The sequence below is a fragment of the Cygnus atratus genome, chromosome 13 (genome assembly GCF_013377495.2).
Source record: "Cygnus atratus isolate AKBS03 ecotype Queensland, Australia chromosome 13, CAtr_DNAZoo_HiC_assembly, whole genome shotgun sequence".
Classification (NCBI taxonomy): domain Eukaryota; kingdom Metazoa; phylum Chordata; class Aves; order Anseriformes; family Anatidae; genus Cygnus; species Cygnus atratus.
This window is the reverse complement of record NC_066374.1, coordinates 4,876,992-4,903,677: the sequence shown is the minus strand read 5'-3', so window position 1 is coordinate 4,903,677 and position 26,686 is coordinate 4,876,992. Positions and strand designations below refer to the sequence as shown.

The following is a 26,686-nucleotide window of genomic DNA, read 5'->3' as shown; positions in this document are numbered from 1 at the left end:
TGAGTTAATATCAGAGCTGTATGAATGTCATGACATTACTTGTCAAAGGGACATCCAAACTTCAGCTTGGGTGTCTGGGGCTAGGAGAAGGGATTTGAGGGATACTATTACTCACTCATCAAGCTGAACGTAGCATCATTTTGATGTTCATGCGACTAAAAGAAAACCTCTTCCAGAATGATATATGCTTTAACACAGGCTAATAATTTCAGTATACAATTGTTGACTGTGCTCCAACAATCTATGTAGACAACTCATTTGTTATTCAATTATATGGCTTGGAAAGACAGCTGGAGTGTATCAGCATAGCTCCACTGATTCTGCCAATATACACTAACAGAAGACACAGCTTATATATTTTTAAACAATTTCTGTAAATCAGTGTTAGATTCCTACAGAACCTTGGTGGTTTCCTTCCTATTAAATTTTAACAGAGTGCATAAAATTGTCAGAAAGTACCCTCTGAAACTCTCTGTTACATCTCTGTATCAGCTTCCATCTGCCAGCCTCTGATACCTTTATGCATTTTAATAGTCCCTTACTACTGAAGCAGTCCCACTGGAAGCAATGGGTTTTCTGAGACCACTGCAATGCACCTACAATAGAGTAACAAAAAGCCACTGAAAGAGCATAATGGAGCCAACATAGCTGGGGAATAGAAAGATGTACTGACTCCTACCCCCACAGGTACACCTGCAGTACAATCTCATCTCCTTGAAAAGGAGATATTGCAATTTTCAAGTCCTGCACCTTGCCTCTTTCCGCATGAACTGTCATCACTACTTCATCAGGGGAGGTGGGAGTGACATTATTACCCAAAGAAGTACGTTCCCTCCAGTTTGCCCCCGGGTCAAACCTGATACTCCCTGGAGTATCCCTGTTGCAATAGATGTCAGACACCGAGCAATGCAATGATGAAACCCACGGAGCACAGAGACCAGTACACAGCTGGGGATGGCACAGTAGCTGGGCAAGGACGTCGTGCAAAAGCAGTTGATGGAAGGCAAGATGGTATGGCTGAATGGGAGCCAGGAGAGCTGAGAGGAAGACTTGATTATATATGTTGGGACCATGGGGAGCTGGGGGAGAAAAAGGAATTAGAAAGTGTGGTTTTGCCTTTGGCTGATGTGAAAGCAACAGTCAAATCTTTCTAGAGCAGCTTTGCTGCCAGTGCTGGTGTTCATGCTCACTGGCTCCAGAACGCAGCATGTGGCAGGTGGAAATGGGAAGTTTGACTGTGAATCCTGCAGAAAAAAATGAAAGAAGAACTGCTTTCCTTGCTGCTCTGGGATAATGCCGGGAAGGAAGAGGCAACGCCCCCACCAACCCATGGTGCTGGCAGGATACCTCACAGGCTCATTTCCCAAAGCTGCCTCTTCCTTCAAAAGGAGTTGCTGGTTTAATACTTCTGGGGACTAAAGATGTCACCAGTTAAATCCCAGTTCCACCTGTGCAGTGTCAGTTTATGGACTGGGAATAAGTCAGTGAAATTTGCTCCTTTAATTTATGATTTATGATTTATGATCCCGTAAGAATGTTATATGAGAGCATAACAGCATGGAGTAAGGGTGACACACTGTGTGGACAGAGAGAAGTGCAATTCCTCCCCTCCTTCCCAATTTTTTGAGAGATTTGGTCCTTTTTTTGAAATCTGAGTCTTGACTGAGGCAAGCCCAGAGCACTCCCAGTGGAGCTTTCTTGTGGTCCCTTCCCAAGAAGCAGCCAAAGCCTCCCAGGTGAGCTCCTCCCCGCTGCAGCAGCAGCACCACCCACCTTCACACCAAGTGCTCTCATCTTGGGTTAAGCCAAAAGCAAGGGGCTATAAATCTGAGGATGTCCCTGGACTCTGGAGAAGATGAGGAGTAAGCTTTGTGACCTCCTGTTGCCACAAACCTGTAAGTAACAAGAGACACAGCTTCAGAGCAACTCTGCAGTTAGCTGGAGATGGCAGTTTTTCCAAATGTCAGCGTGGGCTCTGCACTGCATGGAGAAATGGAGCAAATCTGGCTCAAGGAGCTTAGACCCAAGAGAATAAAGACTGAGCAGCAGTTTCACGTTTTGGTTGCACTTTTAAAACATTCTGTGAGCTTAACCCCCATCAGAAGAAAGCACTACCTTGCGCACAACTGAAAAGGTTGCTGTGAGCAGAGATCTCAGTCCTAACTGCCAAACACAGCAGCCAAGAGACTAAGACAAGCATTTGTGCAAAGACACAATAAGAGGAGAAACAGAAATGAGGAATGCACAAACCAGTTTTCAGAGCCTGCCCTGCTGATTTTTAAATCCTTCTTTTTCCTATTGAACACCCTTGCCACTCCTACCTTTCAGTGAGTGAAACCCCTGAAGTATTTTTCATTCTTCCCAGTGCCCAGAAGACAAGGAACCTGTATATAAAAGAGCCTTGTGGCATTGGTAGGGATGTTAAGGATTTTATAAAATAACTGATTTTTTCTTTTCTTTAAATGCTAGCAACCAGTCCATGAGAGAACAGGTGTCTGGCCTCTATAAAACATAACAACATTTTCTTTCAGAGGCAGATGATTTTTGTAAGCATCATCTGCTACTGAGCATTATGCACAGACACAAGCAAAATTCCCCTGCCACAGCATTCATACTTTACTGTAACACAATTTCAACTCCGTGTCCTAGGACCAGTCAGTCTCATCCCTATGCCATGGTATCACAGGAGGCTGTAGTGACAACCTTCTCCCATTTAGCCCCAAAGCACATTTTCACCTTTCCAGCAAATCTCGTATCTTCTGCCAGGCAGAGACTCCCTGTCCAGGATAACTACGGTATTCAACAGCCAGTGCCACTGCAGTCTGGAGCACAACTTTCACAAGACCCCTGAGTCTTCAGGATATATGCTTGACCCAGCTTTTCAGATAAAGAGAGAGAGGAAAGAAAGATTAAGTGACTTTTCCAGGAACACACAGGTGGGCTTTGGCAGAGGAGTAGTTTGAATCATGCTGCTGAACCAGAGGCTAATGCCCTGACAACTGGATCATTCCTCCCATCTAATGTCTGACATCCCACTGAGTTTAACAGACTGCTGATGGAGACACTTGGAGAAGGAAGAGCAGCAAACAGCACGAACATATCTGACTTCGTTTACAGGCAAAATAGCAGAATGCAGTCGCTGAGAATGGCATGGTCTCGCCAGCTTTTTTTTTTTTTTAAAGGAAACAGCATCCAAGAAGTGTGTATTTTATCTCTGAAGCTCGTGGCACAGACTGTGCTGAACCGATGGCCTGAGCACAGCTCCCTGGCTGGGGCGGTGACTCCCAGGAGACAAAGAAGAGCCTGTTGTCTCCAGCTCCGCACAGCCGTGCTGGTCCTGAGCGCTATTCCTGGCCCCGCGCTGACTCATGCGGTGACCTTGCTGAGAAAGGCTCTTACATCCAAGTCTGCCTGCCTGTTAAAGCCATCATGGTCTCCTGAGGTTGCATTCTACTTGAAGCACAGACGATGAACATGAAATATTCGTTCTGCTTTCCTTCAATACCCACCCCTGTGGCAAGTAGGAACCGGGCAGATGGATGAAGCTGTTCCACTGTCTCCCTCTGAGCTCTTCCTGCTCCTCCTTCGTTAATTTTACAATTAGCTGTGCCCATGAGTCCTGTTTTTGCAGTGCCCCAGGGCTGCACCACATTCTTCTGTCATTAGAAGGGCACACTGCAGCCTTGAGGCAGGTGCTTATTTTCTTGAAGTGCTCTCTGTTTATATTCACAGCTGTTGGTTGTCACACTCTGTGCTCTTCAGTGTGGCACCTCGTCCTTTCTGCGTAGTGGTGGCTTTGGCAAGAGGATGCCAAAGCTGCTTGCACACTGGCTGGTTGCAGAGAGGCTTTCTGCTGGGGAGCTAGGACAGGTTTGGGTTTTCTGCTTTGAGATTCCAGTCTGGCTGCTGCTGCTGACCTGTGCAAGGACAACACATGACGCTCACATTATTTTATTCCAGGCGGGTCACACTTTCTTAAAAAACTGCACCATAAGCAGATTTCCTTTGTCATCTTCCTAATAACACTGTGTTCTGTTAAAGGCAAAAGGATTTTTAGAATCTAGTTTATTTACTGCTAGCTATGTTTCTTCATCTAGGGCCAGAGCCAAAACTCATTAAAGGCAGTGGGAATCTTCCTATTTACTTCTATTCACTTCCATTGGCTTTAGCTCAAGCTTTTATTCAGTGCCTCTCGGCCTGGACAATGAAGATCAGTGATGGCAGTTCCACTATCAGTGTCTTTGTGCTACCATCTCTCATTTCTAAAACCTTCAGCACAATGTCCATTTGTCTTTAGCAACTGCTTCCTTTCAGATTTCAAAAATAAGTAAGCCTATGGAAGAAACATTTCTTTTGGCTCTGCATTGGCTGAAAGCTCATTTGCAGACATTTTAATTTTGGTAGACAGTGTCTCTTTGATTCTCTCCACCATCTCAGTACATCAGCCTGCTATTTTTGCCTCACAGGCTTGGCTGCACTGAGTCATGTGGCTCTGGTTTACTTTGGAGCTAGTGTAACCAGCGATAATCTCAATGCTTGTCCTACGGAGACGAGAAGCATTTCTTGTGAAATCTAACAGGAAGATGGCAACTCAATGAAAGGACTGCTGATCTTTCAGCATACGCAACAGGAAGAAAAAATAGTGTCATGATTAAGTGGCTCTCACATCACTGCAATCTTATCGTACGCTCTACAGCTGATGGGCAGCAGCGCAGGGCTGTGAAGCTTTTTTGGACGGTCTGTCTGGTGAGTGGGACATCTGGGACCGTCCTGGTCTCTCCCCACTGGCCTTCCAGGTCAGCGCTGAAGGGAACACCTTATGCTGCTCCAGCTGCTGTTCTGTGGTTAGTGCAATCACAGACAGGTAGCAAACAGGTGGTGAGACTATCAGCTGGTACAGGCAGATCCAAAACTCTTCACTGCAGGGAAGGCTGGAGTGGGGTGCAGCATCTGTAACAGTTACTAAAAATCTTCAGACTAAGCATCAGTAATGCTCAGCGATGAACTGGGGCACAGTGCCCCTCTGGTGCCAAGTTAAAAAGCTCATGGCGCGAGAGCCCAGCCTTGTGTTATGGGCTGAATTAACCCTAACACTTTCATGATCGATGTGGCTAGCGTCTTGATTAATGCCAGCACTCTGGAATCACTAGTGTTTTTCTGTCTTGCCACTGCCAATGCCTACCTGTGCTTTTTCTTCCTCTCAGGCTTTTCTCCGTCCACTCCAGTGACTTGAGTCAGACAGTTTTAAGTGGTGAGCATGCTTTAGGGATGTACGCAGGAACTTTACAGGGAACATCTGCAGAATACCACGGACGTGCACCATGTTTATCATTCTCAGCCTTACTGGTAAGAAAATCCTGCTTTATCCTGAAAGAGAGGGAAAGTGTAAGAGGGAATTAGAATCCAAAGAAAAACAAATAAAACAAGCATTCTTGGTCGCTCGCTCTGAGGCCTACAGCTGGATGAAACCCATTTTTCTCACACTTTGAAGTTCACATTCTGGAGAGGGAAAACCTTTCACATGAAATCTGGCCCCTGACTGAGGAAGGTTACTGCAAGGAAAAGATTTGGATCAAAGTACCTCAGAGGGATGGAATATTTTTCTTACCTCAAATGCTGTGTGTGGCTGAAAACTGGCTCATGAATTTCTTCCTCATTAGGTGGGTATCTTTGTCTTTCTGCCACAGACTCTAGCAGAACAGAATAGTGATCAAACCCTGTGTCGGTCTCCTGTTGTTGGTGGCTATTTATTTTCCTTAACATTTCTCTTGTTTTGTACTCTTGGCTCAGAAGCCTGTCTAGTGCTCCAAACCACTTAATTCTTCCTAAGAGCTGTATGGGCCCAAGGCCTAGATTATATTTATAAACTGTAAGGATCTCCCCAGGCAGCCTCAGTTATAAAGGATTTGAGTCAAACAGCTACAAGGAGATGCTCAAAAACAACCTCACAGAGGAAACACAAAGAGATGGAACATCACACATTTCCCCTGTGTTAAAGTTTAAAAAAGCAGACTACAGTTCAAAGCGACAAATAATGGGAGGTGAGTAATCTTTATCCTTTAATCTCCAGTTTCCAGCAGAAGGATGAAATGTTCTGCTTTCATCTGGTGTCTGAACACATCTGTTTAAGAGGTGTTTTCAGGCAGGTCCACACATTGTTCCACCACTGCAAATGCCATGAAGATTGTCTGAGGGGAGAGTGTCGGGGCGGGCTGGGACTGGGGCTTGGATGGCAGTGGATGCAGGCAGTGATGATCCTCAACTGGACAGCAAGGGAAGAGCCTGCCAGGATGCTAGGCAGGGATGGATAATAGGCCCACTGGAAAAAAACGCCTCATTCTTGACAGTTTTTAAACAAAAATATGATTGCTTGGAGTATATTATTTATATACTTTTTCTTTGTTGTTTCTGTTAAAGTGACTGACAGGCCTCTTCCAGCTTTGCTTTGTGGCTTTGGATGATTCATTAAACCCTTCTTTGGCTTCTTTTCCTTTCATGTACGCGAGAGAAAGGTGCACTGATGCTCTGTTAAGGACTGTATGTGCTTCCTGCCCAGCCCCTCTGAAGCTGCCATCCCACAGAGGAGCACCAAGTCATGAGAAACATGCCCATGGCTCTGCTGGCCCCACATCTTTTGCTATCAGGCTTCTAATTGCCTATGTGCTACCGTGTATTTGAACAAAGCTGTGCAGGAAATGTTTTTCCCAGCTAGAGAAACATTTTGTCCCCATTCTGTGTTTGAGCCAAATAGGGTTTGCATGAAGTCTTTTCCTCCTTTGTTTCCAAAACAAAGGAAGGAATAAGAAAATGTGTCTAAAAGAAGCTGAACACAGAGGCCAAAGGGCCGTCAATGGACTTGTTGAACAGAGGACTCCTACAAAACATGAGAAATCACAGTAAAGGTGATTTAGCCTAATTCAGGCTAGAGTCTTGAAATCAGACCTTGCACACAAAACATCACAAAGTAGGACGCGAGGCTGGGACGGTGCTTCCTCTCCCAGCAACTGCATCCCAAGCAGAAGTAATTCCAAGCTGAGTCTTCCCACAGAAGGTTTCTGTTTTGATAACATGCCATTTTACAATGAAAAATATTTTCATCAAAAAGTTCCCCACCCTGTTTGCGCATAGATTGCCAATGTTAACTTGTCTTTAGATCCCCAAGGGACTACAGGATGTGTGCAAATAAAGACAGCCTGACCAGACTGCGGAGAGAGGCACACCCAGCGACAGCCTCGCAGCTCTCCTCAAGATTAAGGCAGCTACTGTTGGCAAAGCTTCTCATCTGTGCAATGATGAGGTGGGATGAGGTGGGACTGGGGATGGGCAATGTACCTGGTTAACTGGCTTAGGGACCCACATGTAGCCAGCTCCATGCCTGTCCTGTAGGTCAGCATATGCCTCCAAAGCACCCTCTGCTCCCATCAAATATGCGGATGAATTCATGCACTGTTTTATCCCAGAACGATGCAGCCAAGTGCAAGGCACACTTGCAATGTCCTGCCTATTTCCACCATCTCATCTGGGTGCTTAGATTTACAGGATATGGTAAGCCATACATCCAAAAAGGGCTCTAAGTCCTCTTAGGAAAATGATACAGAACTCCCTGATACGGCACACTGAAATGAAAATCCATGGGCCTGCCAACTCACAGTCCTTCAAGGCAGTCACTACCCTTCTCCTCACCTACCAAAGACCACAAGCACAGAAAAATGTCTTTAAGTTCACTGGCATGTTCTGCTCGCTTCTCTTTCTGTTGGCACATAACAAAACTCAGCTCTGGAAGCCCAAGCCAGCACTCACCAGTGCAGCACATAGCTGTGACTATCAGCTCTCTCCAATAGAAAGGGCAAGAGCTGCTTTGGAGAATGCATCTATTTTGCAGAACAAGCCTCTGGTTGGGATTGTTCCCCTCAAGCTGATAGGAAAGGCTGTCTTTGCCTCAAAGTGCCTCTACATGAAGGCACTTCATGTAGAGGTCAATGCCATCCATGGACCTCCAGAGGATGGCCAAGCAAGCTGCATGGTCAGAGCCTCCCGTCAGTGCAAGTTTCTCGTAGACTGCCTCGGCCCTACAAAACACACAGCGCTTCATGATGCACGAGGCCATAGCTCTGATATTCTGGCCAAACTCTTACAGGTTATTGCTTTCCATCCCAGTTGCCTAGTATTTCCACCAGACATATCTTCACTTCCTTGTTACTATTATTTTATTTATTTATGACCACACTGATACAGCTGCCAGGTGCCTTTGCAAAGGTAAAAGCATTTAATTAGGGAGTGAAATAACCTTTTCTAGCCCTATTTCAATTCCCACAAGTATTGTGAGGCAAAGATATTTGTTAGTACTAGTAAGGAACTTTGCGTTCCTCAGATGGAATAACTGTCACGGCAAAACGAGTTGTACTATTATGAAGAGGTTCTAGTCCAGTTAGCAAACTGCTTTTTCCATCTGTAGAAATGGAATGTGCTGTTGTGTTAGGGAAGTCTGCTATGCTTAGGGTTGCTATAGGCATACGAGGATGCTCATGAACAAAACTTGTCATTCTTACAACCTCTTTTTTTTTGGCTTTGCATATTTTGAGGGGAAAAAATAAAAATAATCCCCAGGATCATTTGGCCAGGTTCTTACACTGAATTACTTGTGAAACTACACACTACAGGCATTTAGTCTCCATTAAAAGATCAGTTAAGTTTATCAACAAATAAAAGACTATCTGGGGCATGACATAAACAAAATATAATTTGTTAGCAGTTGTTCAATAGCCTCAAACGAATTCTTAAACACCTCCCTGTAAACTAAAAATACAGTTCAGTTCTTTAACTAAGCTAGAATTTCTGTTCTTTAGTTAAGCTTCATATATGATTCGTCTTTACTATAATCCATAACTATTTAAAAGTCCATTACTTCAACACATCTGGAGGAAACTGTATGTTCTAAAAAATAATTTTACACATAGAAAATGCATTTGTCATCCGAAGGATGATCTGGGCATTGATATGAAAATTAGCATTAACTGGTTTGGATGGAGCTCAAGGCAAGGGAGGTATTGCCTTGCGTTTTTCCAAGGGCATTTACAATTCTTCAATTTGTTCCCAATGGGGTAAAATGTCGTTCCAATTTCCTTAGGTCATCTGTAGTAGCAGTTATTTAATATACCTGATCCTGTTCCCAATAACCCAGTTGCATCTACCCTTTTTAGAGACCAGCTAGGGTTAAAGAGAACTTGTCCCACATTCCTAATTATATAAGGACCTGTGCTGAAGATGGAAGGAGTCAGATTAACGTAAGGCTGAATTGGTATATTCTTTTTTGTATTGATAATTCTGTGCCTATGTAACCCCAAAAGACAGTCTTGAAGTTCAGCCATTCTTAGAGAATCATTCCAACTCCATTCATCTTTGGAAAATATTTTGTTTCCACGTAGAACTAAAGTAGAGAGATTTAGGTCCTTTTTGTTTTGAGATGTTCTAGGGCTTGTCCTATACTGTGACAATGCATGGTTAGATGTCACGGTGAAACACCTCAGCTCCGTGCACAACCACAGTAGCTAAGTTTCCTTTAAGGCCTGTAATTGCATCAAGGTCAGGGTAAAGCATAGCTTTATTAATCTAAACTGTTGGTTTGCGATTCTCCAGCTGTCCACATGCAGTTCACTCAGGATTGCTGTGAACACAAAAGACAATAAAGTATGCTTGGTTGTATTCAACCAGCAGGGTTAGGAAGAGGGTGAAATAGCAATCTTTGACTTCCCATGTGTAGGGAGTAGTTAGCACCATTGCTACTGTTAGATGCCCAGAAGGCTTTCACTATCTCTGCCATGTTTGGAACTGCGGCAGTCAAAGGTGTGGTGTTAGCATTTAACTGTCTGTAATGCACTGTAAAATGCCATTGCCTGGTTGGTTTCTTCACCAGCCACACCGGTGAATTGTAAGGTGAACAAGTCCTTTTAATAATGCCTCTTTCTTCCAATTCTGTTACCACCCCATCAATCCCCATAAGTGCTGCTGCTGGCAACAGGTACTGCCGAACATCAGTGATTTTAGTGGGGGGTAAGGGTATGGATATTTGTAACAGACTCAATCTCACTGTGCCTGAATCCCTTTGATGTGTCGTGAAACTCCACACAGTTCCATCAGGGAGTTTCCACATACGGCCACGCAGTATGTCAAATCCTAAAATAGTATATGCAGCACCAACTAATACTTCTGCTCTGGTTAATTTTTGTTCCCCTGGCAGCCAGAGTGAAATTTTTGCGGTGGGGCATTGTGCACCATCGATTCCTGTGAATTTAACCCTGCATCGACCAGGTGTTATGCTCAGGGTTTGTGCTGTCTCACGTGTAATTACTGACATTTGGGTCCCGGTGTCAATAAGAAAATTTACCAATATTTTTCAGGGTCCAACGGGAATGGCAATGATAGGGTCAGAGAGTTCATCAGAGAGCCATTGAATTGTTAATACCCGCCGAGCAGGGTGCCTCACTGCCCTCCCTGGGGATAGGAGTTTTTTTGCTGAGCTACTGCCTCCTCAATTGGGCTCAGTGCAGAAGTTGCAGTTTCCTTATGGGTTGGGGGTTTTCTGCTTAGGCAATTCTCCCCAGCTGGAATATTTTTCTTACCCAGAAATTGGACTAATGTACAGAGGTCCTCCATAGAAGCACCACGCAAGAATGGTCGGGGTGCATCCAAAGCTAGGGCCAATCAGGGAGTCCACGGATGAAAGGGGTTAATCGAGCTGGGTCAATAGGAGATAACATTGGGGATTTCCTGAACTCATCTCTTTCATATATCGCCTGAATGCAGGCTGCTCTCTGTACTGCTACAGCCAGGTCAGAATAGCTTGTGGCTCTAATTTCCAGTGGTTCCCCTCTCTCCTGGGGATCTACACCACTTGCCCAGTATGCAGCCCATGCAGTTATAGACTAATTATGGTCTCCTGGTGTGGTGGTTAAAAATACTCCAGGTCCCCAAAAGCCTCCTGCCCCTTCCTCACTCAACATAATTTGATCTCCTCCTTCAAGAGAAACTCGCCACACACAATCAACTTCTAATTCTCCTGACCGCCTGGAGAACTTTTCCTGTATTTTAACCAACTCTGCTAGTGACCATGAAATCGTTCGCACAGTAGTGCAGATTTCATCATCATCATCAATGGTAGTCTCAATTTTAACTAAAGGTCTCAAGGAAATCAATTGAGGTTCAGAATCAGCGATCTCTTTGACATCATCATCACTGTCAAACCAAAAATCACCATCCCAGCTTTCAAGGTCTGCACTATGCATCAACCTACAATCCTGCTTAACTGGAGCAGAAGGCTGTATTCTATTTAACAGATGACTAAACCTCTCCAGCAATTGTTTAAGATGATTATTCTCACTCACAAAGTTTATCATTTTCAGTCACAAGTTTGTTATTCTCATTCAAAAGTTTATCGTTTTCATTAAAAAGTTTATCCATTCTGATTCCTAATGTTTTTCCCGTCTCCCTTTCGAAGGCCAATGATGACTTCAACACCTCATTCTCTGATTTCAAAGCTGTATATTCCACATCAGAAATCAATTTGGGAGCAGGAGTTTCCTTAGCTTCCTGCTAAGCACAAGACAAACAGGCATCTAACAAAGCACAAATCACACCTTTACCCTTTCGTTGTCTGATCTTTCGTGAAGCCTGACACTGCTCAATACTTTCTACCACTTTCTCTTGATTTTCCAAAATTTTTGAGCCCACTCCTTCCCCACCTGGGAAGGGAAACATTTGCATTTTTGCAGCAGTTTATCCATAGCAATCCTGCCGACTACGCCAATTTCTCCGTCACGTTAAGGGGTGTAGCCGATTAACCGTTATGGGTCCAGTTGGATTCAGGGTACTGAACTATCACAATCACAGACTCACCAATAACGTATTAACCCATATGGGTCTGGTCAGATTCAGAGCACTGAACTACCACGGTCACGGATTCACCAATAACGTATAACCGCCCTTACTCTAGTTGTGTTCAATGAGAACTCTTGAATGAGGTCCTCTTTAATATCTTTATCGATGATCTGGATGAGGGCGTCCAGTGCACCCTCAGTAAGTTTGCAGATGACACCAAGCTAAGTGCGTGTGTCGATCTGCTCGAGGGCAGGAAGGCTCTGCAGGAGGATCTGGATAGGCTGGACCGATGGGCTGAGGTCAACTGTATGAAGTTCAACAAGGCCAAGTGCCGGGTCCTGCACCTGGGGTGCAACAACCCCAAGCAGAGCTACAGGCTGGGAGATGAGCAGTTGGAAAGCTGCCTGGCAGAGAAGGACCTGGAAGTACTGGTTGATAGGCAGCTGAATATGAGCCAGCAGTGTGCTCAGGTGGCCAAGAAGGCCAACAGCATCCTGGCCTGTATAAGAAACAGTATGGCCAGCAGGTCTAGGGAGGTGATTGTCCCCCTGTACTCGGCTCTGGTGAGGCCGCACCTCGAGTACTGTGTTCAGTTTTGGGCCCCTCGCTACAAGAAGGACATGGAGGTGCTCGAGAGAGTCCAGAGAAGGGCGACCAAGCTGGTGAGGGGTCTGGAGAACAAGTCTTACGAGGAGCGGCTGAGGGAGCTGGGCTTGTTCAGCCTGGAGAAGGGGAGGCTCAGGGGCGACCTTATTGCTCTCTACAGTTACCTTAAAGGAGGCTGTAGAGAGGTGGGGGTTGGTCTGTTCTCCCACGTGCCTGGTGACAGGACGAGGGGGAATGGGCGAAAGTTGCGCCAGGGGAGTTTTAGGTTGGATGTTAGGAAGTACTTCTTTACCGAAAGGGTTGTTAAGCATTGGAACGGGCTGCCCAGGGAGGTGGTGGAGTCACCATCCCTGGAGGTCTTTAAAAGACGTTTAGATGTAGAGCTTAGCGATATGGTTTAGTGGAGTACTTAGTGTTAGGTCGGAGGTTGGACTCGATGATCTTGAGGTCTCTTCCAACCTAGAAATCTGTGTCTGTGTCTGTGTCTGTGTGTCTGTGTCTGTGTCTGAGAACTATCACGGCTTAATTGCAGTTAAGTGCAATTTATTACAGCAACGGGTACACAGGTCCTTTGGATTGCTGGCGATAATTTACTGTCTGCAAAAGCAAGCTAGCATGCATGAAATACACAGGTGCGCAGCCTGGAAATTAACGCATTAAAAGGCACAAAGACTCTATAGAGATTTCTAAGTTTCCGCGGAGACATACAGTATAACCAAGTGTTCAAATCTCACCCAAAGGCGTCCCAATGGGGGAAGGAAGAGAGGCTCAGCCCATCGACTGAACCCAGGGGTCAGGAGGTCCTCGGGATGGTGTATTCCCTCGTGATGGTATCTCCCCTGACTGTGGTATCTTCCCTAACGACGGTATCTTCCCTAAAATCCCCTCTCTCTTAGGCCAATTTATATTATTTTCCATCTTTTAAGTGGAGCTTGAGTGATTCTAGTCAAGCATATCTTAGTTATGATTGGTGAAAAGTTTTCCCATCTCCATTTAAAAGAATAGGCTCCAAGAAATTCAGAGCGCGTGCTCAGTGAGGGGTGGTCACACCTTGGAGGCAGGTAGCTTTTGGGAAGGAGGTGTGTTTTAGTATTATAATGATATTATAATGAGCAAAAGTACACAAGAGTACAGCATTTGTCAAAACATGACAGGTCGCTGGCCCAGGGTAGCAAAAAGTGCGGCTTATCGGTCTCGGTGTGCACAAGAACAATCGAGTCCCCACCTGGTCACAGAGCCTAGCCGTGGTGTCTCCACTCCACTCTATGCTCCATACTGTTCCTTAGAGCCAGCACACCAGGTTCCCCCAGTGCTATAGCATCTAAGGTTGGAAGCCTAGGGAATGCTCAGGTAATGCAGCTATGCCCCACCCTGAAAGCCTCTTCAATGCTGTACATTTTCTTTAAAATGTGAATATTAGTTTTATTTTCCTAGTTACTTTAGGCAATTGCACCACATAATAGGCATTGGAAATTTCATAATATCCTGGTTGCAGTTCAGTTTCATTAAAACCCATGATATACATTCAGTATAAGGTTAATACACCTGCTATTTTTCTCTTCTTCTTTTGAAAAGAAACTGAGCTAGAGTAACAAAAACTCCAAACAAACCCTGCCATTCAGCTATGGAGATTGACAGTGCTTAACTACAATAGGTCATTTAACCCCAGCATCTCATTTGTGGCATTACTGGGAGTGACAGTCTGTGTGCGTAGCTGTAGAGCTTCCACCACTCTCTCACTATCAGTAGAGTGTAGTGGTTTGTGTACGTAATAAGCCATGTAACTCAGATGTGCATTTAACGATAGCACAGAACAGCTCCCTCCTGCCACCTGAGTGCCGGCTGCATTTCCAGAAGCATTCCTTTCATGAGCAGGGACATCTCCCAGGACACCTGGCACCAGCTCAGCACAGCTTCTGACCCTCGCAGCTGCAGGTGCACCAGCCCAGGAGGCACCTGGGGCTAAAGCAGCAGCGCTGGAGCAGGAAAGGACTCTGTTGTCCTGGGGCGGAGGTGAAAGGGGAAGCATCTGTGAGTCCCCTGCCAGAACCATGCTGAAGGAGTGCTCGCCCCTGCTCCAGTCCTGCCTGGCATGGCAAGAGCAAAGGCATGTGTATGGGCTGGAAAACTCAACACGTGGGTGGATCTGTCTACACCCAAATGCCTGGAGACAATTCCTGGGTGACACAGAAGCAGCTGTTACGAGAAACCCATGAGAGATTATGGAGGCAGCTGAGTTGTGTACATATTAACAAAATTAGAGCTGCCCAGAATGTCCTACTCAAACAAGAAACTTTCTCTGTGCCCAAGTGCATGGGGTGCACTAGCAGCGGCTGCTGCAACATGCAGGCAGCGGGGCAGGGAGCACAGGGGTGGCACTCCAGCAGGACAGACACACGGAGCGGCACTGGGAGAACCCAAACTGCAAAATAACCAGGGAAAGGGAGTAAAGAGAGTGCTCCAGCGCTTCTCGGCAGTATTACCCTGTGCTCCCTGTGCCGGGAGGGGATGCTGACACCTCGGGCACCCTTCTGCCTTTCAGGGGAAGTGGGGACAGGCCTGGGGGGGCATGTTGCCACCTGATGCTAGCGCAGCTCCAGCTCTGCAGGGCAGGGAGGCAGCGGGTCACAGCTCGGCTCGTTCCTTTGCCCCATCTCAAGCAGCAACAGGAAATCCAGGAGCTCTGTAAAATGACAGGGAGAGAGAGAGAGTGAAGTCCCCTCGCCTGGTGACGTCTCTCCTTCCTCTTTTTTTTTTTTTTTCCTGTCCCTATAAAGAATCCCGGGCTCGCATCAAACTTCCCAGTGAAGGCAAACCGGACCCGGAGGGGTGGGGGAAAAGGAGGAGAAGAAGCCCTTGGGCGGGCTGCGGCCATGCCCGAGCCCCTCGGGGTGTCCCCCGGCAGGTGACAGGACGGGACAAGGGGCTCGGCCCCGCCGCACCTGCGCCCCCATCCCGGCGGCCACCTCAGCCCCAGCTCCAGGCGGAGGAGACCTCGGCAGCAGCGAGCTCGCCGACCGCAGGACTTTATTATATCGCACTTTATTATTATTTTGTTTTTTTTGTCCAAGTTTTCGGGGGGTTTGCTCAGCTTTGTAACCCCTTGCGTTACTCCGCGCCTTAACTGCCTCCCACCCCCTGAATTAAAAAACCGGGGGAAAAAGAAAACAAAACGAGGAATAAAGTTAGCCCGGATTTAAAAACAAACAAACAAACAAACTTTAAAACCTGCACCTCGAGAAGAAAAGACGGCGAACCAGCCCCGCGGCGCCAGGATGAGGCGGTGACCGGCAGCGGCAACTCGCTGCCCGCCGCGCTCTGCCCCTCCCGCCCCGCTCCGGCCAAGCTCTCCGCCCGGCCATGGCCCCCCGGCCCAGCGCCGCCACGGCCGCCTGCGCCCTGCTGCTGCTGCTGACGCCCGGTAAGAGCCCGCTGTCCCCGGGCCCAGCCCCGCCGGAAGGGTCCGGGACGCGGCCGGGGCCGGCGGCACCCGGCGCCGCCTCAGGGAGCGGGCGGGCGGGCGCCAGGGGGCGCCGCGGGGTCTCTCCGGGAGCGGGCGAGGGGCGCTGCCTGGCTCCCCTGAGGGGAGCTGGGGGGTCCCGGTGGGGTTGGGGGGTCCCTGTGGGGCTTGGGGAGTCCAGGGGTAACCCAGAGGGTTGGCATTTCGGCACTGCTCCGTGAAGTTACTTCGTTGGCACGTGTTGGGTGAGGGGGGTGAGGTGTTAGGTAGCAGGGAGTTGCTTCTGAGGGCAGTTCTCCATGAGTTTTGTTGGGTGGTGGATGGGTTTCACAGTACGCTTAGCATGTTACAAGCCTTTTGTGGTTTAGTTTCATGAGGTGGACACACTGAAGCATCCTTGGTTTTCTTGGCTCCACTCTAAGATGTGTTCCTTCTGCAGAAACGCCCCCAGGCTGGCTGCACGGTGCTAGCCCAGTGCATTTCACATATCCCCTACAGCATCTTCCCCACAGCTCCCTGCACAATAAACAATTATCCTCAGTTCGTGCTGCAAACTGCCTGTCCAGCTTTTCCTGAAAAAAATAAAAAATGCTACCACAAATGGTGCAGGCCAAAGAGCCCTCCATGGCCGGCACTCTGGTGACCCTTGGTCCAAGTGCCACAGTAAGGCTGGTGCTGTGGTCCCATGCCACACGGGACACCAGGACCTGCACCCCGAGGTGCACCTGGTGGGGAACAGGGAGCCTGTGTGTCCCTCGGGGGGGTCCTGTAATTGCTCCACCTGGCCGACACGTGTGTGTTAACTGGCAGTTAATGCACAGGCTGGAAGAGCTGCCCGTAGAAGGCGTGTTACCAGAAATCCAGCCTGGAGTTTCACAAAGGCATAAATCCCCATGGACTTCTGTGGATCAGAGGGAGATGAGAGCAAGTGTTCGGCAGAAGAGAGAAAGCACGTCTTGCCGCAAGCATTCCTGAAGTGGAGCACAGTGCAGTGGCACCCAAGTGGCTGGGTGAAAAGGCTGGCTAGAGGTGGTACCCACACTGCAGTGCTGCCTTGGTTCTTCACTTACCAGCACTGCTTTCCTGGCACTTTTGGTGCTAGTAACTTTGGAAGTTGGTCCAGGCTCACCTTCTCATCAGTGCCAGGCAGAGAGGAGGCAATGTCTGCATCCAGTGAGAAGGAAAGGAAGACAGGCACATCGCTAACTGTCCCTGTAGGCAAAGGCTGATGATAGATTTGGAAGCAGCATTATGGCTGTCAGACCTTTGTCCATCATTAGGAAAAGAATCGGTTAGCACAGTGTCTGTGTGCCCTAATTAGGCTGGAAGCCAAACTGAAACAGGGCCAGGAAGTCGGAGGATTCTGGATAGCACTGATGTTAGTGAGGTATTAACTCCTCAAGTCACCTTTCCCTCAAAGTTCATCTCCAGCAGTGAATTTAATCAAACTTTGTTTGACCTCCCAAGGGACAAGAGGCAGGGATTTGTCCTGCAGGCTGTAGGTTAAGCCTTCTCTGGGATCTTTCTGGTCAAAGTTAGGCAGAGTTACGCTGAAGAACTTGAATCTGATTCAAACCCAAACATCTGCAAGGCAGACAGAAGATTTTGCAACGATGAAAGACGTTGCCCCTGAGGTGCTGAGTGAGGGCAGTGCAGCTGCCCAGCCCCAGGGGCACCTCCCTGATCAGGACTTCCAAGGCGCCCAAGAGAAAGGGAACGCTCATGGCCCTTACCAAACCTCAGCAAGGGAGCTGGAGTGCCTTCTCCTTCTGTATCAGTGGTTACAGCCGCTGTGTCGTTATGTCCTGCTTTGCAGCTCAGCAGATCACCTACATGGGCCAGTGATACCAGAGGACAGAAGTTGTCCATAGCCGTAAAATTGATCCGGATCAATGGGTGGTCTCCTTCAGAGAACTCCTGTGCAAGGAGGATCATTTGCTCCATGTCTGTGTTTAGCAGGGAGGAGAGACCATGCAAACTTCATCCCAACAAATTCCTGCCTCATCTTAAAATGTAGCTTCAAAACATTGCATGTGTCTTTAAATTTCCTAAGACAGTTCTACAGGTATCATGAAATATCCACTTTCTTTTCGTTTATTACAGAGCTTATTTCAAACTCTTTCTTGTACTAGTTAGGGGCTTTCTGCTAAAAACTTTTTACAAAGTAATAATAGTTGTGGAGATGCCAACAGCTGGCACAAGTTTTAGGTAGGCCTTTAAAAAAAACATCTGAAAAGAATTATTGACGCTGGCAATACCTTCTGTAGTGTCTTTCGCTCCTTGATATAATCATCAAAAAGTTTTTAATATATACGCTTTCCAAATAACTTTTCTGGTATTGGAATAAACATGGTAATTTCAATGACGTAACACTAGAAAACTAACGATTCAAGAATTAAAATTGGGTCTTGCCTGATCCCTTTGAAACTGAAGCAAGTTTGGAGTTTAACATTTTTATTTGTTTTATTTTGCAACTTCTTCTACAAACAGACCTACAAATATACCAGGAAAGGCGATTTAGCTTACTAACAGATGCATTTCAAATGTGCCACATGTCAAGAGCTAATCGAAAGCTTCGGGAGCTCAGAACCCTGCCAGCTTTCCAGCGAGGATGCCCAGTGCATGTAGCCAGAAGGACTGCAGAGCCGGCGGTGCACTGTTGCAAAGGCAGAGGCATTCAGGGTGTGCTTCTGCCTTCCTCTGAGACAGCCAGTGCTGGGAAGTGGAGGATTGGATAGCCGACAATATGGGCTGTTGATCGGTTCTAGTAAACCGAAAATGTGTCTCTTAATTGGTGTTATTTCTAAACATTTGCTTTACTGTGGGAAAATGTTATAAAAAGCAAAGGAGACTTTTTATAAGATTGTGATATATGAGCTTCTCTGCCTGAAGCTGCCACTTTCAAAACCAACTGGAAATCTCTTACACTAATTCATCTATTTAAGGCAAGGAAAAAAATGCAAAGTATTTCTGAATACTCCCCGAGCTTCTAAAAACCAGCATCGTACCCAAAAGAATACTGAGAATACAAACCAGATTGTTTGTTGAAGGTTTCTCTTACAAGAACTTAACATATCTTCTTTTAAAATTTCAAAAATATTTATCTGCACACATTTCCCCTTTGGTCTGCCAATACACATGAATCTAAATAAGAGCAACAGTGTACATTTGAGTTGTCTCTACTCCTCTCGTATGGTCTCTGAATTGCTCGCTGTAAGATGAAGTATTTGTGCAAAGCAGTAGTTCAACCCAACTCAGTCTGAAGTAATGCATTGAGTCAGGCTGTATATACAATATGTGTATTGCCGGCAGGTTACCTTATTGCAAAAGGTTTCCAACAAGCACGGGAAATTTCTTAGGTACAGTCAGTGGTACGTGATCTGCCTTTTTTGTAAGTTTGTCTTCCAAACTGCCAGCACGGTCTGAAGGAGGGTGAAAACCTGCCTTATGCTGCATACACTCAGAGATGAAACGTGCCTTTTGCTTCCAAAGACATTTGCAAAGCATATGCAGCAAGGGTCACTTGATCATCAGCAAAGGACAGGATGTACAGAGGAGCTGCTTTCAGCTTACATTGCAAAACAGTTTTGGGGGCGGCAGCAGCAACCTGCATTTTTTAAAACTACACAGGAAATTTCCAGGAGGCAGCGTTTGACTTTCACAGAGAGTATGAGAAGGACACTGAAGCTTAGCAGCCCTGCTGAAGTTCTTGTGCTTAGTTCCTCTCATCTCCTTTGGTCCACCTTTCCTTTTTTCTCTAGACCAGCCTGATGTCACTGGAATGGGAAATTACGAGTGGAAGCAATTAAAAGATATTCAGAATATCTAAACAACAGCCAGGAGCAAAATAGATGTGTCCCAAGTGTCTTCCTTCAGAAAGCAGCTCAAATGACTGACAGGACACAAAGGCTGCTGGGTGCCAATCGAGGCATTCTAGTTCTCTCACCTTTGGGCAGAGCATCTAGCTGTACTCCACCACATGGCCAAAAAAGCTGACTACTTAAACAAGTGGGCATAAAATGTGTGCAATAGAGAACTGATTTCCTTGGTTAGGCACTTCTTTAATTTTTCTTTTTAAGGCCACAGAGAAAATAGAAGAACCTGCCAAAATCAGCCAGTCAAGGTTATCTGGAAATGGCATTTAATATAAGCACATGCTTGAAGGCTGCCCCAGGGAGCAGAACTTTAGCAGCAGAGAGCTTGCAATCACCAGGAGCAAGCCAAGATTAGAACAAATCATGTGAAACGAGGCTTTCTGTATAGGAGTTGTGATCTTAGAGGCTTGCCCATGAGCCATTTGCTTCAAGTGAGAAAGAAGGAAGGTTCGAAGAAGGTAGGGAGTCTGATCTCATGAGCCTGTGATGAACAAAACGGATTGCTGCCCATTTTGTGCAAACTCCACACTGCCCAAGTGCTGCACCTGCTTGCGTGGGGAACCCCGGCTCACCTGAAACCAGGTATCAGCACACATCCAGAACTGAACTAGGCAAATCTGGTGACCTGGCCAGATCTCCTGCATTCGCCATTAATGGGAATAGGAACCTGGAAAGAATCTTGAGTCCCGTGCCCACCCCACAGAGCTGAAGCTGGGCTTTTCTCTGCCATCCCTGAGGCAGGGTGTGCAGCACATGCGGCCACCACGGGCATTGCCCCGTGTACCCCGGAGGGACGATCTCAGCTTTTTGCTTTCAAAGGCTTTGGAAATGCATGCAGTGAATCCACATATTGAGGGCAGCTGAGCCAGTGCCCCGTGCAGTTGTTAACTTTGTATTAGGCAGTTGCTAACAGTTTCATACAGCTATGTACTCTGATGGGTAGTAAGTCTGTGAACCATTTTATGATGGACAGTGAGTAAATGTGTGAACTGTTTTATAAGGCAGCCCAGCACCCTCATCTCCAAGTCCTTGGATTAGCCTGTCTTTACAGCACATACTCTTTGTCCTCACTACATCCTACACCCCTCTCCTGCTCGCTCCCCCCTTTCCTGGATGTCTCCTAAACTCCCCTCAGGGCTCAGGATTCCTTGAATTTTTACATTAGAAAAAGTCAGGAGGAATTTCTCAGCCCTTCCACTCTAGAGGTCTCCACAGTCTCTTTTCCCTGTACCAAAATGAATTTTGCCTTTACATGGTGCCTGGTGCAGAGATTAGGCAAGCCAGGGTCTGAGACCTGCAGCCGAATCCCTTGTTTTCAGGAAGCAGATGCACCAAGTCTTCATGCTGAACTAAACTTTTCAAGAGAAAATTTTTCAAGCCTCCCCCACCCAGTATCCACAAATGTAAAAGGAGTCACAGCTAGTGCACGGTGTGTGTGCAACCCATGTTCGGGGCTTTCATTGCAGCTCTAAGCTGCAAAGCTTTTAGCATTGAAAAGGAATCTTAGACATCAGTGAGTAAGAAGGAAAGAACCTCTTCTAACCCTTCAAATGATGCAAGGCCAAACAAGCCTGTTTTCCTTTGTGCCCTGCTGAGAATGGCAAAAGCATATGCTCCCTGCGATTTCAAAATTCAGCCAAAAACTGGACTCAGGACCAGAATGTAAAGGAAATATATGGACCAGCCTTCTATTTTCAGATCACTTGCCTTTGTCTTCTGCATTTCCACATAGGTTTCCTTAGATCTTCCTGTGTTTTTCTGAACTGTGGGAACACGATTGCCAAGGAAGTAGAGAGGGGAGCTTTCAAGTCCTTCTGGGATTGTTCTTGATTTGAGGGTCAAGGAAGCTTGACCTAGTCATTACCTGTTCCATTTTTTAAAAAATCTCCATGAATTTAAAACACTGCAGTCAAAATCTCTGCTTCCTTAGAGCCCACAGCTCAGAAATTACACACCTTAAATTCTTCCTTATAGATACCCTAAGGTCAGTTTGCAGAAAAAGCAGCTATCTCCATGGGGCTACTTTGCCCACTCCTCTATAGCTGTGGGATATGTCACACAAACACACACACAAACAGCTATCCTGTAAGGGATTCATCCTGTTTGACATTAACCCATACCTCATTAGCTGAAATTAGCGCTGAATACAATAATTTGGGAGTTGAAGCAATTTCCTCCTTGTCTCCAGAAGCCTGCAGCTGGTGATATGGGCATGGAGCCTCCTTAGTATCCCAGTCCTGATCCTAGATTCCCTCACTGCTACTGGAAAGGGCTTGCTTTGGCTCTTTGTAGCCACAGGGATCATCCTGAAAGCTGATACTGAGCCTGGACTTCCTGAATTTTGGGGTTTGGTTGCGCAGGGGCTGCTGTTTCAGACCTTTAATGTGCGGATGCCTACTACAGTGTGTCCACCAGGAGTTACAAAAAGTGTTTTTCCCCTCTGCTTCTTCACTTGTTCTTCCAGCTGCCTGAAGCTGCCTCCCCGAGGGGCTGTAACACATGCCCACACAGTAGCATTTGGAAACCCTTCTTGTGGGCAATCCTAATTACAGTACGCCTTCATACAGGAAATGGCTGTTGGAAGAGATTGCCCAGAGCCCTTAACAGGAAGACGTATGCAACTGTATTTGAAAGGAGGGAAGTAAGGCACAGTGGATTACCAGTTGCAAGCCTCAAGGTCCCTGTCTTTCCTTGCAGAAAAATAAATCCCACAGGTGCAGTGTTGTCCAGCTCAAGGTATGGCCCCCCTCTCCACGCAGGGAGGGGGACCCACTCCATTCGCTGCAAATTAACACCATCAGCGCTAATTTGCAAAGATAAGGGAAAGGACTTCATGCACAGCCACTGCTTAAAGCCCAGGTACTGCTTTGCTCCTTAGCCCACAAGGAATATCAGAACTCCTAATGCAGCGCCCAGGTCTGGGAGAAATGCTTTTCCCAGACCCCTTTGTAGATGTATACGAGGCGAGGAAGTTATATCAGCTCTTGCTGCATGACACAGCGGGACAGAGAGCTAAACAGCAAATCTGGCTAGTTTTTAACTATTTGTACTATTACAATTACAGAGTGATTCAAGTGAATGTAAACAATGATGTCACCCTGAGAACCTTTTAAACACAATTTAAGCTATTACATGGTGTGAAGCAGAGAGAATCAGCTAAACTTTTAGCCTGCCACATTTTTTCTCTACAAACGGGTGAGGTCTGGGTTATTTTCATTTCATGTTCGTGCACTTTGGTCGATCTTTGCTCTCCGTTACACAGGTTTAAAGCTGAAGACAATAGCCTGTCTTTGAATTTGCCTTTCTGTGACCAAGAACATTTATTTTATTATGGTTGGTTATACATTTGTGGTAGGATCTGAGTGAGAAGAGAACTCGCTGAAAGCTGCATGCTTGATAAAGGTGGAAATTTTACTGATCTTGTTGGCAAATCCCAATTCGTTTTGGAAGTGAAAAATCGCGGTGAGAACGCTCAGTACCCTGCTGACTCTCTAAGAAGAGGGAAAGCCAGTGGGTGGCCCTGCACCAATGCTGCAGTACCGGCTGCCTCGGGGCCAGCCACCCCGGCTGCTGTTCGTGGGGCCGTGCGTGCGCTCTCTTTGCGTTTATTTTGGCCCTGAAGGTCCCATTCTGCTAAGCCTCCCGGAGGTTCTCGTGCTTAAAAACAACTTTTCCTCAATCTTGGCAAATCTTCTGTTGAGTAAGGATGGAGTAACAGCTAAGGGAAGAGAGCAGGGCTTGGCCCAATAGGAATCACCAGAGAGGGTAATTAATCTCCAGAATCCTGTCAGTGTGAACCCAGCACAGCGTGCAATGGGGAGGGATTGCCTGGGGCAGAGCCTCCTTTGGCTACGCTCTCAGTGCAGTTGGCCCATCTCACTTTGAAAGACAGCCGTGTGTTTCTCACAGCTCATCATCCCACTCAGCGAAGACTTTTCCAAATATAATGACACCGTGGGTCTCTGGGAAAGTAAGGGCTGGTTGTTACCACAAAGCCACTAATGATCCCGTTAACAGTTTTATTACTTAATCCACTGATACATCAGGTTCTAACTTTGTCCAGAAAGACAAAACAAGTCTTCGGTGGGATGTATTTATAGGCTTGGAATCGCTCCGAATTTCTAGGCTGTGCTCACACGTGGACCATTTTCTCATGGCTTTTGCACCAAGTCAGATAAACACGGGTAGCTCCATTACCTGGCTCACTGTGGTGTGGTGCATTTCGCCCCATGTAAAATGCAGCTCCGCTTGGGCAACATCACCCTGCCCTGATGAAAGGGAGGTGCAGGCCAAAACAAAAAGGGCCAGTATGGCACGGCTGCTGGGATGAAGGAACTGCCTGGACAAGGTGAGTTCAGGAGAGAGCAGGATACTGAAGGGGATGTTGGAGGTTTCCCCCATCTGGCTCCAGATGCAAATCCCCATCAGGAAATTTTGTCATTAAGAAGGATGTATACATGTCTGATTTTGTCTTCTTAGCATTATGGAGACGTGGGACTATTTGGGGATACTGTCCAATCTATACTCCTTTCAACTAGAAAGACCAATAGATGTGGTTATTCATATCCTAAGGTCTATACCAGGTGAGCATTCTTGGAAGAGAACAAGGGACTAGAAACCCCTTAGGGGGTTCAGAAGTTTGGGCTTTCACAATGTATTCGTTGCAGTGTGATCTTTATACCAAGGCTAAAAACATTTGTTATAAATTAGCCACATACTCTGCCTTTTTTATGGTCGTCTACTTTGCATTTGAAATGTAATGTTCAAGCCTGCATGGTGAAACACCATTATTAATTTAATTTAATAAACCATGATGTAGTGTGCCTTCCTCTGGTTACTGAAGTTGATCTCTCTGTAAGTTTGTGCATAACTGTGGTTGTTATTAACATTCAATTGCTAACTTTTCTTTCCTAATGTACTATCCAGAGCGTCAGAGCTGGTAAACAACATCAAATAGGGCAGGCAGCCACAAACAGGCACTACGACATCCTACAAGTCTACAAGCACAGACTAACGCTCCCAAGAGAAAGGCTCTCCTTTCCTCATCCCAAGAATATGTGCCACAATTTGTTTTAACATTCTTCATGACGGTATCTTCAGCTTTCTCGAGAGTTTCTGGCAAAAGGACAAAAGAGGAAAGGAGACAGTTTTGTCTGGGTATAAATCTCAGTTTTCATTTGCCAAACTCGTCCTGTGCTTTTGAGAAAATCAGGGCAGAGGAGCTGAAAAATCCGTGCTCAAAGTGGGATTAGGGGAAAAGCTAAAACTGAACTACTTTTGATTCCCATGGAGGAGAGTTTGCATAGCTGCAGTTCGAGGCCATTTACTCTTCCACTGTACTATATCACAGTATCACTGTTCAAAATGTTCACGTAGACTTTTAAATGCTACATGGATTTGTGGCTGGTCATTGAGCAATGCAACTTTTTCTGCCTTTCTGTCTACCTCTGACTGGGAAGTCCCTCAGTGAGATCACTTGAGCTAAGAATTTCAGTCTAAACCTCTTCCTGGTGTAACAGGAATTTTATATATAAAAATCTTGTTTTCAAGATAGTTTACATTAAAAAGATTAAGATGTCTTTCAGCAACAGGCAGCTATTGCTTGGGAAAAGAGGAATAATCACTGCAAGAGAAATGGCTGGGCAGAATCAATTATGCCAGAAATATTGGACAAAAAGCTGACAGCATGAACCTCTTACCAGCATAAATCAAATCCATTTGTAAAGGCAATGAGTTGTCGCAGGTTCTGCAAGTGCATGTGACAGAAATGTGCCCCGGGTAGCTCGCCTTGCCTCTGCAGTACTGCAGAACGTCCTTTAGGGGCTGGTCTGCTGCAGAGAAAAGCCACTAAAGTTTTTCTCCTTGTGCAGTGGCAGAGGGATGCGCATTCAAACAGCAGTGATGCAGTCACTACCCCTCCTCCTCCTCACACGGCTTCTCCTTCCCTGGGTCACACCTAGCACTACCGCACTGTGCACCTGATAAGATGGAAACCACCAGCGCTGAGAACAAGCCCTTTTCCTGAACAAAAGGCAAAGTGTAATCTTTAATACACAGTGCAGTGCATTACAATCTGCGTAAAGGAAAAAATTGAGTTTTTTTTCCTAGGACCTTGGGATTTCTGTTCTAGGTTCTGGACATTTCTGATGTAGTGGTTGAATTCTTTCTGTGCATTTATTCTGCATCCTTTGAGCAGCAATGATAGCTAGCAGTTAATAATGCCACAATTAAAGCCATCACCATTACCGTTGGGGATAAATACTTCACCCTGATGAATCAGGCAGATAACGCCTTGCAGAGCCATTGTTTTGGGCTGCTGCTTCTTTAATTCCCAGTCTTGTCTGGTGTCACCATACAAGGCCTCCCTAAATTTAGAGCAAGGCAAACCAAACGTAAAAAGAGACAGCAAAAGGGGTCAAAGAGCAACTTCAGGAGAGCCCAGAACAGCCTAATTCCTTTCGTCATCTTTCCTGTTTGAAAAACTTTCTGCTTATCTGGGTTCTGGTCTTGTCATCTGCTGGTAGCGAAAGCAAGTTTGTGACACCGGGGTGTGGCGGGATGCGAGGACGGTATCTCAGACAGCAATCTCCTTGCCATGTATATGATCAAGGGAGAGGAATTCTCAGCATACACAGGGCAAAGGTCTCCTGGGCTCTTTCATTTAAGGTTGAAGTGATGTCCTTTAGCGTGTATTGTACTGCTAGTCTTTGAAAGGCTGCCTTTTTGTTTTGATTCTATATTGTTCTAAGTTAAATAGTAGGAAAAGAGAAATCTCTGCTGCCATAACATTCTCTTATAGGCCTATTCATTATAGATCCTGAGAGGAAACTGAGAGCTCCCCTGGACAATGCTCTGATACACAAATGAGCAT

At 46.3% G+C, this 26,686-nt stretch overlaps 1 protein-coding gene and 1 long non-coding RNA gene across 3 annotated transcripts in view; one reads left to right on the top strand and one right to left on the bottom strand.

Annotated features, from left to right (window-relative positions):
- Nucleotides 1-2,331: 2,331 nt before the first annotated feature.
- On the bottom strand, nt 2,332-15,825 carry LOC118245358 (uncharacterized). Of its 2 annotated transcripts, none has more exons than XR_004777841.2 (4): nt 15,715-15,825; nt 14,964-15,163; nt 5,183-5,367; nt 2,332-3,917 (listed from the first exon to the last, which is right to left on the bottom strand). It is a non-coding gene; the product is annotated as an uncharacterized LOC118245358 (long non-coding RNA). The 2 variants fall into 2 exon arrangements; XR_004777840.2 differs by having other exon boundaries at nt 15,060-15,163.
- A 15-nt stretch (nt 15,826-15,840) lies between these two features.
- The window catches only part of LOC118245452 (vascular endothelial growth factor receptor kdr-like), a 131,002-nt gene continuing 120,156 nt past the window's right edge, over nt 15,841-26,686 (top strand). The window contains exon 1 of the mRNA XM_035541645.2: nt 15,841-15,901. Coding sequence (XP_035397538.2) covers nt 15,841-15,901 — 61 coding nt within the window. The remainder of the gene's footprint in view (nt 15,902-26,686) is intronic.